The 14,125-nt window shown below is 37.8% G+C and overlaps 1 protein-coding gene across 3 annotated transcripts in view; it reads right to left on the minus strand.

The window, feature by feature from the left end:
* Positions 1-628: 628 nt before the first annotated feature.
* LOC130556764 (testis-expressed protein 2-like) overlaps positions 629-14,125 on the minus strand; it is a 36,746-nt gene continuing 23,249 nt past the window's right edge. Inside the window, exons 8-12 of one of the 3 annotated variants that reach the window (XM_057338043.1) lie at positions 7,517-7,637; positions 4,915-5,031; positions 3,766-3,975; positions 3,506-3,626; positions 629-3,427 (exon numbers count right to left, since the gene is read on the minus strand). In XM_057338043.1, the coding sequence (XP_057194026.1) occupies positions 3,287-3,427; positions 3,506-3,626; positions 3,766-3,975; positions 4,915-5,031; positions 7,517-7,637 (710 nt within the window). In that variant the 3' untranslated portion in view covers positions 629-3,286. The other 2 variants (XM_057338042.1, XM_057338044.1) reach the window with 2 other exon arrangements.

The following is a 14,125-nucleotide window of genomic DNA, read 5'->3' on the forward strand; positions in this document are numbered from 1 at the left end:
TTAACCAAATCTATCTTCTTAATAATAATAATACACACATGATTAAAAGGCGTCACTTTATACCTTTTATATTTCACTTACAAATGCTAATACAAAGTTAATGGTAGTAATTAGGATCGATGTGGTCTGGAATTGCTAAAATGTGCTTAGAAAATATACGATCAGAATAACACCATAATTATTCACACATTGTGTTATATTGTAGCAAAAACGAGCACATGTGATGGGGAATGTGCAGAACATTTTAGCCATCAAGAAAATGTTTTAGGATTTGTGCACCTCCAAGACTTTAAAAAGGTAAAACTGTGTGTGTGTGTGTGTGTGTGTGCGCGCGCGTGTGTGTGAGAGAACTGAAAAATGCAACTCACTTTTTTAATATGCAAGGACTTGGCCAGTGTAAAACTGGCCACCTCCTTTTGTTTATGAACAACATTGTCATTTCATAGCGCAGCAATGCATGAAGTACAGCTTGCATAGCAACAAACGTTTGCATTTGCATACTTACAAATGTATTTTGTAATTTGAATAGCATTGTAATCACAACAGAAGAACTAGACATCTTAACATTCTTAGAAAGTGAACACTAAACAAACAATTAAACATTTATTCAATAAAACAGTCAGTAGAAAATGTTTTTGTAACCTTTTAATAACATTAAAATTAAACACAACAAAAAATTGGGACAGTCTAATCTTGCTTTTCCCTATCAAAAAGAAAATGCACAAAGGAGAACACGTTTTATTTCTTTAATTCTGCTTTTAATTTTATGTACATTCTACTCAAATCAATAAAATACCCCAAAGTATGGCCTGTCTCTGTGGTTCCCCCACTGATTTAGAATCAATCACAAAGCAGTCATGATCACGTGTACAGTCATTCACAAATATACAACAAGAGCCATTTACACTTGGGAATAAAATCAATACCGTTTACATTTTAGACAAAAAGAAAAAAGCTAGAAAAATAAAATGATGCTATCATTCAACACAGAATTACTATTTTCGAAACTAATCATAAACAACATTGAATGTTCATGGCTTTGTGGTCATCCAAGTTTCATAAAATTACTGTAGACAACAGCTGTTTGTTGTTCAATATAAGCACCCGCACAAAAATCACTCAACTACCACATACATTAAGGCAAAACTTGGAGTTTCAAGTAAAATAAATCAAAACTGAATCATTACTGTTTTGATAACATTCAACACAACATACAGCGATTCTGTACATTTTGGTTTAAAAGGCAATACATTTAATTACTTGTAAACAAGGCATGTGGCCAGAATGTGTAGTTAATACTAAAACTCCACTTCTAACCTCACAAAAGCAACAAAACGTGGGGGTGGGATTTATCATTGTTTAACCATTTCAGTTGTTTGCTTTGATTGTTTAACTTACAATTAAATGGACAGTTCACAAAGAAATAATGTTATCATTTATTCACTTTCATGTTTTTCAAAACTTGTATGACTCTTAGATAATTTCAGAAATGTCTCCATGGTTTAGTGTCGATACAGTGGGGACCAGTGTTGTTTGGTTATCACCATTTTTCTCTTTCGTGTTCTGCAGAAGTAAGCTGTACAGGTTTGGAATGACATGAGGGTGAATAAATGATGAAAGGTGTTTAATTTTTGGGTGAACTATCCTTTTCATTTTAGGAAGTGGTAGAACAACAACAAATTTGGCAGTTGTCTACTGTTCTTACAGCCCTATAAAACCCTACGAATCCTGCTTCTCTACCATTGGAATGCTTAGCAGAACAAAAAGGGTCAACGGATTCAAAATAGGCAAAAATGGCTATATTTACAATCAGTTTGCGAACATATTTGTGCATTAATTGCATATCTCTATAAATTAACATTTGTTAAATTTAATATTTTACATTCATTCTTAAAAATAACACTCCGTTTACTGTCTATATATTATGTGTACTTAAAAAAACATACTACACACACCTTCATACATACATCTACATAAAAGTGCAGTACGCTACAATTACTTCTTTGCGGTATTGTGACTATCGTGACTCACTGTCATGAAGAATAAGTGCAGTGTAACACACTGTACTTTGTAGAGCTGGCTGCAATTCATAAGGTTTTGGTGAAATATTAAAATTGTAGAACAAATCCAAGCTAAGTTATGCAATAGGTAAATAACATGTTTATATTTAAAGTAATACATAGTGTTTTGTTCTGCAATAAAGCACACCTGTTTTTTAACAACTGCCGAATAATAATTGCACAATACAAAATGACATTTATATATGTTAGAGATTAAATTGCATTTGTAATGGTTATTATTGTAAAGTGACTGCTAAAGTATGTGTTACTAAATATGAAATGAGGAATATGTATATCTTCACTTGCACATTTTGGACTATGGCTCAACCCATGGACAAAATAAATGTCTAATAATTTAAAAATAATTGAAATAAATTCTAAAACTCAGTAAGGCAGCTTCAAATATTAAGAATTTGTTGTAAGTGACGTTCAAAAATAAACTTCAATTCACAAAGGTAATAGACAGAATTTATGGATGAGCCATGTTATAGATCAAAATCAATGCAAATCCATGAGTACCGTCACTTGATAACTCAGAAGTGCACAAGTGGTTTAAAATTTTTTGCTCTGTAGTTATGTGCCATTACGGCTGATTTCATCATAATAGTATTGTAATGCATTTATTATACTGATACAGTGTTAGGATATAGACAACGGTAAAGTATACAATTACCTTAACTCTCCTCAAATCAAATATAACGTCCAAATTTGTAGACTCACTTACGACTTTACTTTTCCCTAAAGTACTTACAATACTTAAGGTACAGACACACTATAAATGGTAAAAAATAACAAATGGTAGCCAGTATATTATTGTGTCAAAAACTGGACCAAGTGGCAGTTTTTATCATTCAAAAGAGTACTGCCCTATTATCATGTGTCAAAGCATTTTATTTAGTTACAATCACATTTTGGTCACCTTGTAAAAATTAACTGTTTCGATTTTGTCCTTCTTCTAGAATGAGGTGTTTACCTGACTTAATACAATCTGCATTACCAATAACCACATACAGCAGACAAAATAATGGAAAAAATCTTCATAAATCACCTGTTTATAAATAAATTGACAAGCAGAAATCCTTCATGGCTTTATTATATGTGCACACTGAAAAATAAACCATGGCTGCATTCATAAGACCCACCTTTCAGAATGAGAAATTAGATTAGAAAGAATAACTGCGATAGGAGATTAACTGCCACCCTCCTGATTTTTAAAATGAGCTCCTTCAGGCATCTTCGGATCCCCAAATTTCAGACTCTGAAGCGTTCTGCCCACTCTTTGCATCTGATGTACCGGAACGAGTATCAGTTGCTGAATGCATGATATCGAGCCAAACATCATCCATATTAGGCATAACTAGTAGTTTCTGTAAAAAGGCAGAAACAAAACTGAGATCATCCCTATAGCTGCCCATACAATAGAAGGATATGGACCACTTGTATACCTGAAACTCCTTATCCAGTTTATTTTCTATCCAGTCAGTCACAGGAGCAAGGGTGACCTTTCTTTCCCCCAGCTTTGGCTGAGCCCTCAGCTCCAAGTGTGGAGGACTACGGAAGCCATACCTGAAAACGTCACATGTATTCAGAAGCAATCCTTTAGAAATAAAGTGAATTGATATGATCTTGTTAAGTGCAAAATAATGCTAACATAATGTATCAATGTCTATTGTTAATATCTTTTCATTGCGTGTTAGAAACATACCATATCCTGTCAGTGGGCGGAGGGGGTATGTTAACAGCCAGAATCCCTCTGCACTCCCGTAACTCTACAGTCAATAACAGCGGCGTGTTGGAAACTTCCTCCATTTTCTTCTTAATGAATTCAGTTTCTGTGGCTTTTTTGAAATACTTGTTTTTGGCTATTTTGTCAACAAAGCGCATTATCTTGCTTGGCTTGTGGATCCCAATGTACCTGTTAGATTGATGAAAATGAACGCAACAGTCTTAAATCTTTTAGCATCCAAACTGAGGCAGGTCATAGAAACCTTAGGATTTCACATGCATCTAGGCATTATTACATTTTACGCATTTGGCAGACGCTTTTATCCAAAGCGACTTACATTGCATTGTATTATACATTTTGTTTCTGACTATGTGCAATCCCCTGGGATCGAACCCATGACATTAGCATTGCTAGTGCCATGCTCTAACCGCTAGACAAGTTACACGACACTGGACCCCCTTTATTATTGACAAATGCAACCCCTATTCTAATTTTAATACAAATCATGTCATTAAAATGCAATAAAAATGGTCTTAATGCAAAAATAACTGTTTTGTCTTGTAAGAGTGACTTCTATAGAATGATACTCTAAAGCAGGGGCGGTTCTAGGGAGAGTGGATATCTGCAGCTTAGCCCAGAGACATCCACATATGTGTTCGAATATACATTTAGTGTTTAAAAACCCATGGAAAATGTGCGCCGTGCCACTTTCTCTTTGTTTCAAAGTGCCTGGGAGCTTGAGCTGTCGTGGCATCTCCCATTGCTTAGCTACCATGAGCCGCATTCGGTGTAAAGACGAGAAGGTTTTGGCAAAGAATAAATGGATTTTCAGCAGCTCCACGCCTGGAAAAAGCAGCGTGTCACACCACATGCATGCTGCACGTCTACATTTAAAATAACGAACGAAAGACGTGAAATGTAAACGGCCCCCAAGTGATTGGTACATGGCATGGTAATAAAACATTAGTGGGTTTTACTGAAAACATTCGTGGCTTCAGCCCCCTTAGCCCACCCCCAGCGCTGCCCCTGCTGTAAAGTACAATATCATGCAGACAGTGTCACTGAATCACACTGTATAGAAAGCAGCCATGTACTGTATTATGGAACGACACCAGAATAAGTACGCACCCCTCTGCTCCTACTGGAATGCTTTTATCCGAGACATTTTCAGTCATTTCCTCTTCATCTGATGAACCTGCACTGGACGACTCTTCATCACTGTCTGCCAGGCAGTATGTACGTGGCCTTATCCTGAAAGAGAGATGTTAACTTCGTCATACATATTTGCATGTAGTTAATGTTTAATAGTATTAGTAACATGTGTAAGCCGTGAAACACAAAAAGCAACACAGGAACGCACAAAACTGAGCCAAACAAGCAAACATATACAGAATAAATGAAAACTCACCACAAGACAGGAATCAGAGGAAAACAGGAAAAAGAAAGTAAATTAGTAAAAACGGAAGAATGCAAAGATAGACAGAAGATGAAGATGAACAGAAGTCATACTAATCATTTTCCATATAAAACAATGGTTTAGCAAAGACAGTTACTGTATGCTTGGCCTGTTTTTACATATCCTGCACCCTTTACTTGCGAGCCAAAATTCATGTAGACACACCTATGAACAGATTACAGTATTTACACTGCATACAGGAGAGTGTGGTGCTCCATTCCAAAATCGGAAACATCTCCCTAAGAGCTTATTGTATTTATTTCACATAATGAATCAAGCAAAAAATGTCCAACCAACCTATTTATCAAAACAAACTTTTGCAATCTGAAGACTTTTATATGAAATATATTGTACTATGATGGAGCGAGCAACTTACCAATAGTGCACAAAGGTACATCTGTCACGTTTAAAGCAAGATTACACTGTAGCACAACACAACATTTTTCTTGAGAACGCACATACTAGCAAAATCTATACCTTAAAGCTTTAAAGGGGTCATATGACGCAAACACGTGTTTTTCTGTGTCTTTGGTGTGTTATAAGTTGCCCATGCATGTATTAGACACGTAAAATTGCAAAAATTTAAGTGTCTGAACAAAAGATGCATTCTATCTAAAAGCGAATGCTCAGCCAGACCTGCCTGAAACGCCTCGTGTAACCACACCCCCACAAATCTACGTCAATTTATGGTATGATTTGACTAAGACCGCCTGTCAGTACAATTGCTTTGGAACCTGATGTTCCAAATATGGAAGAGGCGTTACTTTCCATCACACGCTTGCAATATTCGACCAATCACTACGCACTGGTTTACTGGCCAATCATAGCACACCTCGCTTTTCAGAGCCATGAGCTTTGTAAAAAATCCACGCGTTTCAGAGAGGCAGGGCAAAGATGAGATACAAACATGCACGGTATGTGGAAAATACAGCGTTTTTGAACCTTACATCGTGTATACACATTGCACTACATCTAAAACAAACAATAATATTAGTTTTAGCCGTGTCATATGACCCCTTTAAAGTCATTTTGCATAAATGTCAAGGTAAAAGAATCTAAAAGAAGCCACCCATCTTCTGGTGTATGTTGTAATGATCAAAATTACAGTAACTGTCATATTAATACTGTCATAAAATTGAGGATCATTTTAAGATCAGCTGATTCTCTAACTCTCCCCTATCTTAACAAAAAATATTAAAAGGAAATACATTGCATTGGGTGTTTAGGAGAAACAAAACAACACTGCATCTGATGGCTCTTTGAGTTTGTTAACTGGTGACCATTTGTTTACAGGCAACTCAGGGGTAAAGTCAAAAGGGAACCCTGAACCTATGGTGTGAACACTTTATCTATACTGTATGTTAATGGTCTGGGGAGACCATCGTGATTACGTCAGTAAAGGGGGTGAAACTGCAGGATATGGGATGGATTTACAATTGTGACCCTGGATCACAAAACCAGTCTTAAGTAGCACGGGAACATTTTTAGTAAAAGACAAAAATACATTGTGTGGGTCAAAATTATCGATTTTTCTTTTATGCCAAAAATCATTAGGATATTAAGTAAAGATCATGTTCCATGAAGATATTTAGTAAATTTCCTACCTTAAATATATAAAATCTTTATTTTTGTGAGTGGATGGTCTGCCACAGTGCCCTGATTAACAACTTCAAAGGCAATTTTCTCAATATTTTGATTTTTTTGCGCTCTCAGATTCTAGAGTTTTAAACGGTTGTATCTCAGCCAGATATTGTCCTATTCTAACAACTCATATATCTATTGAAAGTTTATTTATTCAGCTTTCAGATTATGTAAAAATCTCAATTTCGAAAAATTGACCCATAAGACTGGTTTTGTTGTCCAGGGTCACAATTGTCCTTTCATGCTCGGTTGCAACCTCTCTTTCATGCTTTGTTGTCACCTGAATGCTTTGTTTTCCATTTGAGGGGACTGCCCCCTCAAATGGCTATGAGTGCAATGTATTTTCTAATGTAAGTTAGACTTGATGACTGCAGTGCCCAAGCGGTATGCTCTGACTCTACAATAAAGACTACTTGCTCAAGGAAATCCAAGTCTCCTGGTCTTCACTGGAAAAAAGTTTACAACACTCCCATAAATACATAGTACCAGAAATCACTTTCTGTATAGAGAAGCAGTTTTGCCATGCAGCTGTAAAAAACTCAACACAAACCTGTTGTTGCAGTTATACTACTGAGGCTGTAGACTGACATACATGCACTACAAAAGTGTGACAACACAGAATGCTTGACTCACCCTTCTTTGCCAATCTCGCCAAGACCCTCACCCTCCTTCCCGAGTCTGACAAGATTCATCTTAGTCTCAAGGGTCATGAGAAAAGAGCCCTTGTATGAGATCTCCAAATCAACCCATAGACCTGTAGAAAAATAAATAAATAAAGACAATTTACTACATTACACTGAGAGAACAAATGAACACAGGCATAATGGGGTACATATAACATACACCATATACCATTATTGAGAATAAATAAAAAAATAAGTAAAATATTCCTGTTTTGCATTGTATGCATTTAAACACAGTTGAGGTGATGGTAGATCAGCACCGTTTTATCGATGCACTTCAATAAAACAGCAATGGGGAGATTTTAGCGGCATCTCACTCCACCGCTCCCCCTCCCTTTGGAAGCACTACGGTGGCTCTCACAGGACAAAGATGTTGTCACGTTTTAGCTTCTTTGCCGAAGGAGATAATGTATTTACGAAAAACATTCTGTAGAGCAGTTTGTCTGTTCACGGCTACTGTAGAAACAACTAGGGATGCACCGATACCATTTTTTAAAGACCGAGTACGAGTAACGATACTTTTTTTCTGGTACTCGCCGATACTGATACCTATAACCGATGCCTGTATAATGTACAATTATGTTAATAAACCAGTATCTTACTGGTACATTTTTTTTCTTTTGTTTTTAGGTCTACTTAAATTTAAGTACTTTTTTAAATTAAGTTGAATTTTTTTATGATAAGTAGCACGATTTTACTAGAAAATTTACTTCAGTTTGCTAAAGTAAACAATATTTATACTCTGTGGTTGAATTATAAAAAATTCAAGGGGGGTGGTGTGGTAAAATGTGAGTGTATTATAACTTGTTCAAGTCAACCGGACTTTTATTTTGACGGGACGCTACAAAGAGCATTTGTTTATGTTAACCGGACTTTTATTTTGACGGATCGCCGCAAATGGTGTTTGTTATGCGTTCGTGTCCTCGTGCAGTGAAACGCTGGCTCTGAAAGCTTCACAAGCACAATGTGTTCAGGTTCAGTACACGCAACCGTACCACTCTTTCACACACAGTCACGCAAAACAAGCAGAATTACATATTTAAACAGTATCTAAATATTTCGTTAGCTGTTAGCGGTTGAGCACTAATTTCTTGTTAGGAAATAATACATCTGCCAGATTCCGTGTCATTCCGTGTTGTACAGCAAATTCTGTTTTTATGCCTGGATTCCTCTATTCTGTCCGCGTTTTTCGCATTGTGGAAATCATAGGGCTCTACGTGTATGTCACGTGAGGTATCGGTCTTTGGTATCGGTGTGTCATTACGAGTACGAGTACATGAGCTTGGTATCGGGCGATACCCGATACTGGTATCGGTGCATCCCTAGAAACAACATTGCGAATTCCATGCAAGGGACCCCCAGTGTATGTAGATAGAAATAGCTCATTCTAATGCTGCGTTCCCACCAAACGCGAATGAAGCATTAAGCGCGAGTGATTTACATGTTAAGTCAATGCAAAGACGCCACAGGATTCGCGCGAGTTGAAAAATCTGAACTTTAGCGTTAACCAATCAGGAGCTTGCTCTAGTAGTGACGTGATTATGACATAGCGAGCGGAGGCAGAAATCCGAAACAACAATGAAGGACAAAATCATCGTCGCTGTATGTGGATACCCGGAGCTATACGATACATATTCTTACTTTTATCGAAACAGGAATAAAAAGGATCTTGCTTGGAAGAAATTGAGTGAGGAGGTCGGACAATCTGGTAAGTTGTAAAAAACAATCTTTACTCAATTTGAGCTATATATATATATACAGGTGCTGGACATATAATTAGAATATCATCAAAAAGTTGATTTATTTCACTAATTCCATTCAAAAAGTGAAACTTGTATATTATATTCATTCATTACACACAGACTGATATATTTCAAATGTTTATTTCTTTTAATTTGATGATTATAACTGACAACTAATGAAAACCCCAAATTCAGTATCTCAGAAAATTAGAATATTATTTAAGACCAATACAAAGAAAGGATTTTTAGAAATCTTGGCCAACTGAAAAGTATGAACATGAAAAGTATGAGCATGTACAGCACTCAATACTTAGTTGGGGCTCCTTATGCCTGAATTACTGCAGCAATGCGGCGTGGCATGGAGTGGATCAGTCTGTGGCACTGCTCAGGTGTTATGTGAGCCCAGGTTGCTCTGATAGTGGCCTTCAGCTCTTCTGCATTGTTGGGTCTGGCATATCGCATCTTCCTCTTCACAATACCCCATAGATTTTCTATGGGGTTAAGGTTAGGCGAGTTTGCTGGCCAATTAAGAACAGGGATACCATGGTCCTTAAACCAGGTACTGGTAGCTTTGGCACTGTGTGCAGGTGCCAAGTCCTGTTGGAAAATGAAATCTGCATCTCCATAAAGTTGGTCAGCAGCAGGAAGCATCAGAAGCGTCTCGCCTGGGCTAAAGACAAAAAGGACTGGACTGCTGCTGAGTGGTCCAAAGTTATGTTCTCTGATGAAAGTAAATTTTGCATTTCCTTCGGAAATCAGGGTCCCAGAGTCTGGAGGAAGAGAGGAGAGGCACAGAATCCACGTTGCTTGAGGTCCAGTGTAAAGTTTCCACAGTCAGTGATGGTTTGGGGTGCCATGTCATCTGCTGGTGTTGGTCCACTGTGTTTTCTGAGGTCCAAGGTCAACGCAGCCGTATACCAGGAAGTTTTAGAGAACTTCATGCTTCCTGCTGCTGACCAACTTTATGGAGATGCAGATTTCATTTTCCAACAGGACTTGGCACCTGCACACAGTGCCAAAGCTACCAGTACCTGGTTTAAGGACCATGGTATCCCTGTTCTTAATTGGCCAGCAAACTCGCCTGACCTTAACCCCATAGAAAATCTATGGGGTATTGTGAAGAGGAAGATGCGATATGCCAGATCCAACAATGCAGAAGAGCTGAAGGCCACTATCAGAGCAACCTGGGCTCTCATAACACCTGAGCAGTGCCACAGACTGATCGACTCCATGCCACGCCGCATTGCTGCAGTAATTCAGGCAAAAGGAGCCCCAACTAAGCATTGAGTGCTGTACATGCTCATACTTTTCATGTTCATACTTTTCAGTTGGCCAAGATTTCTAAAAATCCTTTCTTTGTATTGGTCTTAAGTAATATTCTAATTTTCTGAGATACTGAATTTGGAATTTTCATTAGTTGTCAGTTATAATCATCAAATTAAAAGAAATAAACATTTGAAATATATCAGTCTGTGTGTAATGAATGAATATAATATATAAGTTTCACTTTTTGAATGGAATTAGTGAAATAAATCAACTTTTTGATGATATTCTAATTATATGACCAGCACCTGTATATATACACACACGAAACTGGAGCCACCTGGCAGAAGCCCCTCCCATGACGCGAATTCGCATCTGTTCTCAAGTGAATTTCACACGCGAATGAAGCTAGTAAACTCAAAATGTTAAAGCGTCCAACTATGCGCAAATAGCGCGATTTATTCGCGCAAGTCGCGTTTGGTGGGGACGCTCTATTAGGCGTTCCCATATGAAGTTAAATTAGTGCCTAAAAGATTTGCATGCGCAGGATAACATTTGTAAAAGCGTACGTGACATTGCAAGCGTAAAATAAATTTGCATTCGCAAAAAAGTTTTGTAAAGGTGTAAATAAAGCTGCAAGCGAAAGAAAACAAGTTTTGCAGCATTGTATCATTTTTCGTAAGCGAAATTCATGTATTGTGAAACGGCAACTTCATATTACGTCAAGTAATTGTGATCTGTATTCTTCTGACCTCCGTTTTTTCCACGCTTACACTTTTGGCACGTTTTTTGCGCTGAAATACGGCCAAAAGCATTGCGAGTCTGTAAACAGAGGTGTGCATGCAAAAACAATGGTGTTATGAACTGTAAAACGGATTCATCGCGCAGAACCTGTCTTTGTGTGTGTAAAATAAATCTGTTGCAAACGTCTTGCCTATGCAGGCGAAAACTGTTTCTTGCAGTAAACCGATGTGTACGGTTCCATCTCGCACGATTCTCGCACTAATTTGAGTTTGCAAGTGAAGGGGGAGGCGGGGCTACCTTCTTGTGACCAATCAAATGAGGTTCCTGATGACTCAACGTTTTCTCTTATCTGATTGGTTCAATAACGCGCCAGTCAAGCAGACATCAGACACTTTAATGCATGCACCCAGGCGATCATAGATATCTCATTTGTACACAATTCTTTAAACATTAACCTGACTGACATGTGTTGAATTACTACTATATACCCTTACGAAAATTAAAAAATAATTGTTTAACCACAGTAAAACTGGGTTTGCCAATGGTAATCCTAACACCATGGTTGCTACTACAAAAACATGGTTAGTTTCATAAGGATAGAAATTCTGTACATCATGAAAATGTGCTTAAACCATTGAACTGATGCTACAATCTATAATTAAAACTGTTAATTCCAAATGTATGAGAATTTACACTGTAATTTTAATGGTCTCTTAAGGATTTGATGATGGATGCTGTATTGGATAGGCTTCATTTGCGACTGTCCCACCTGCTTAGTCCACAACCAATTGATTAAGACTTATTGGAGTTTAGGTTTTCCCAGGATTTAGCATACTATGCATATTAGCTATGCACATTTTATAAATTTCCTGCATAAATAGTTTAAAAATATAAAAACGTGTCGAGAACTTGAGTCACCCAAATCTCAGCCATTTGCAGTAAATTATGGCTTCTGGTATTGTTGGGAAGAAGCACTGCATAAACGCGAGACCTAGAAACTTGGTATCAACTAGGAGTGTAACGGTTCTCGGTAAATAATTGAACCGCACGGTTCTCCACCAATGGTTCGGCACACGGTCCAACGCACTTGGACCGCGGCTCATCTTAAAGCTGACGACGCATTTATAATATGGTTCGTTAAAAATTATAATGCATAAAACAGACTGACAAAGTTCAGCTAATGTATGTTTGTCGATGGATACACATTTAATACCTACAACAAATCAAATAACGTAGACAAATTTCAATAGGATTGACGTATGCTGTAATATGACCAGTCATTTATGCTTTCATCACCCGGGTTTTGTGAGCGCGTGAGTGCAGGTGAGACCTGAACAGCACATGTTGCTGTTTAAACTACACTCATTCAAGCCTTGTCAATTTAAACATTTAAGTGCAAGATGATGCACAAGAAAACTTGCTTGCGCGCTGTGAGAAGATCCGAAGCGCGCATAAGCAAAGTCTCAGACATGGCACAAATATTGAGTTGTCTTTGAAGCGCTTAAACGGACAAATTCACACACGAAGTACGTCAACATGCCCCTCTTGTCGAGTATCTTAACAAACATAGTAGGTTATGTCTTAAGTGAACGGACGAAACGTACAAAAAACAAGGCATGTGTACAGTATCAGTGTACTGGATCCGTTTCATTCCTCTTAAAGCGACAGCAGCATATTCCTGCTGTCTGTTAAAAGTCAAGGAAATCACTCACTTCTTGTGACTCAATAGCTTCTGTAACTTCAATTATGATTCGTCTTTATTTAATTTGTACATATGCAATGTTATGTTTTATTTGATTACTTTAATCCATTTCTACCTTAAAAGGTATATACTGTATACAGTATCTTATTTAATTTTCTGCTTTGCTCTGTTGTTTTATTGGTGCTGTTACTTGTAGCTTGATTATTTGTTCTTATTTTTATTTGTCAGTAGTCCCTTTTCCCTGAACATAGCACAAATCGAACCGAACCGAAACCGTGACCCTAAAACCGTGACACAGACCGAACCGTGAGTAATTTGAACCGTTACACCCCTAGTATTAACTGTTTTAATTGTAGATTGTATAATTATAGTTCATGGTTTAAGCAGATTTACATGATGTATAGAATTTATAGCACTGATAATTCAATACATTTTAAACAAGATTTTCTTTCCAAGACACCAGCTAAGAATTCAGTATCAACACATGTCAATCAGCTAAATGATTAAAGAATCGTATACATTAAGTATTAGATATCTATGATCGCCTGGGTGCATGCATTAAAGTGTCTGATGTCTGCTTGACTGGCGCATTATTGAACCAATCAGATAAGAGAAAACGACAAGTCATCAGGACCCTCATTTGATTGGTCAAAAGAAGGTAGCCCCGCCTCCCCCTTCACGCTTGCAAACTCAAATTAGTGCGAGAATCGTGCCAAAAGTGTACGCGCGAGACGAAACTGTACACATCGGTTTACTGCAAGAAACAGTTTTCTATGGCGTTATTATAATGACAAATGTCGCGAGCGCATTATTACAAGGCGAGAGCGCATTCTTGTCATACGAGCGCGCGAATCTCTCCGCTCGCACGCCGATTTCCTTTGCTCGTGCACAAAACTGGACGCGCGCTTTCAACTATACGCTGCTCTCTTATGAATTTTCTCTCCTCTCGCTCAGTGAGCGTGTGCGCACTCAAAATGCGTTCCGTGCGTCCACGAATCTTTTGGTACTCTTGCTCTCGAGAGGTCCTCCTGTGTGTTCCAGGCATTATAGGCTGTCAAAAGTAGTCAACCAATCAGGGATAGGCTTCCACGGCGGGCCAATGAAAACG

The sequence above is a fragment of the Triplophysa rosa genome, linkage group LG7, assembly GCF_024868665.1.
Source record: "Triplophysa rosa linkage group LG7, Trosa_1v2, whole genome shotgun sequence".
Lineage (NCBI taxonomy): Eukaryota > Metazoa > Chordata > Actinopteri > Cypriniformes > Nemacheilidae > Triplophysa > Triplophysa rosa.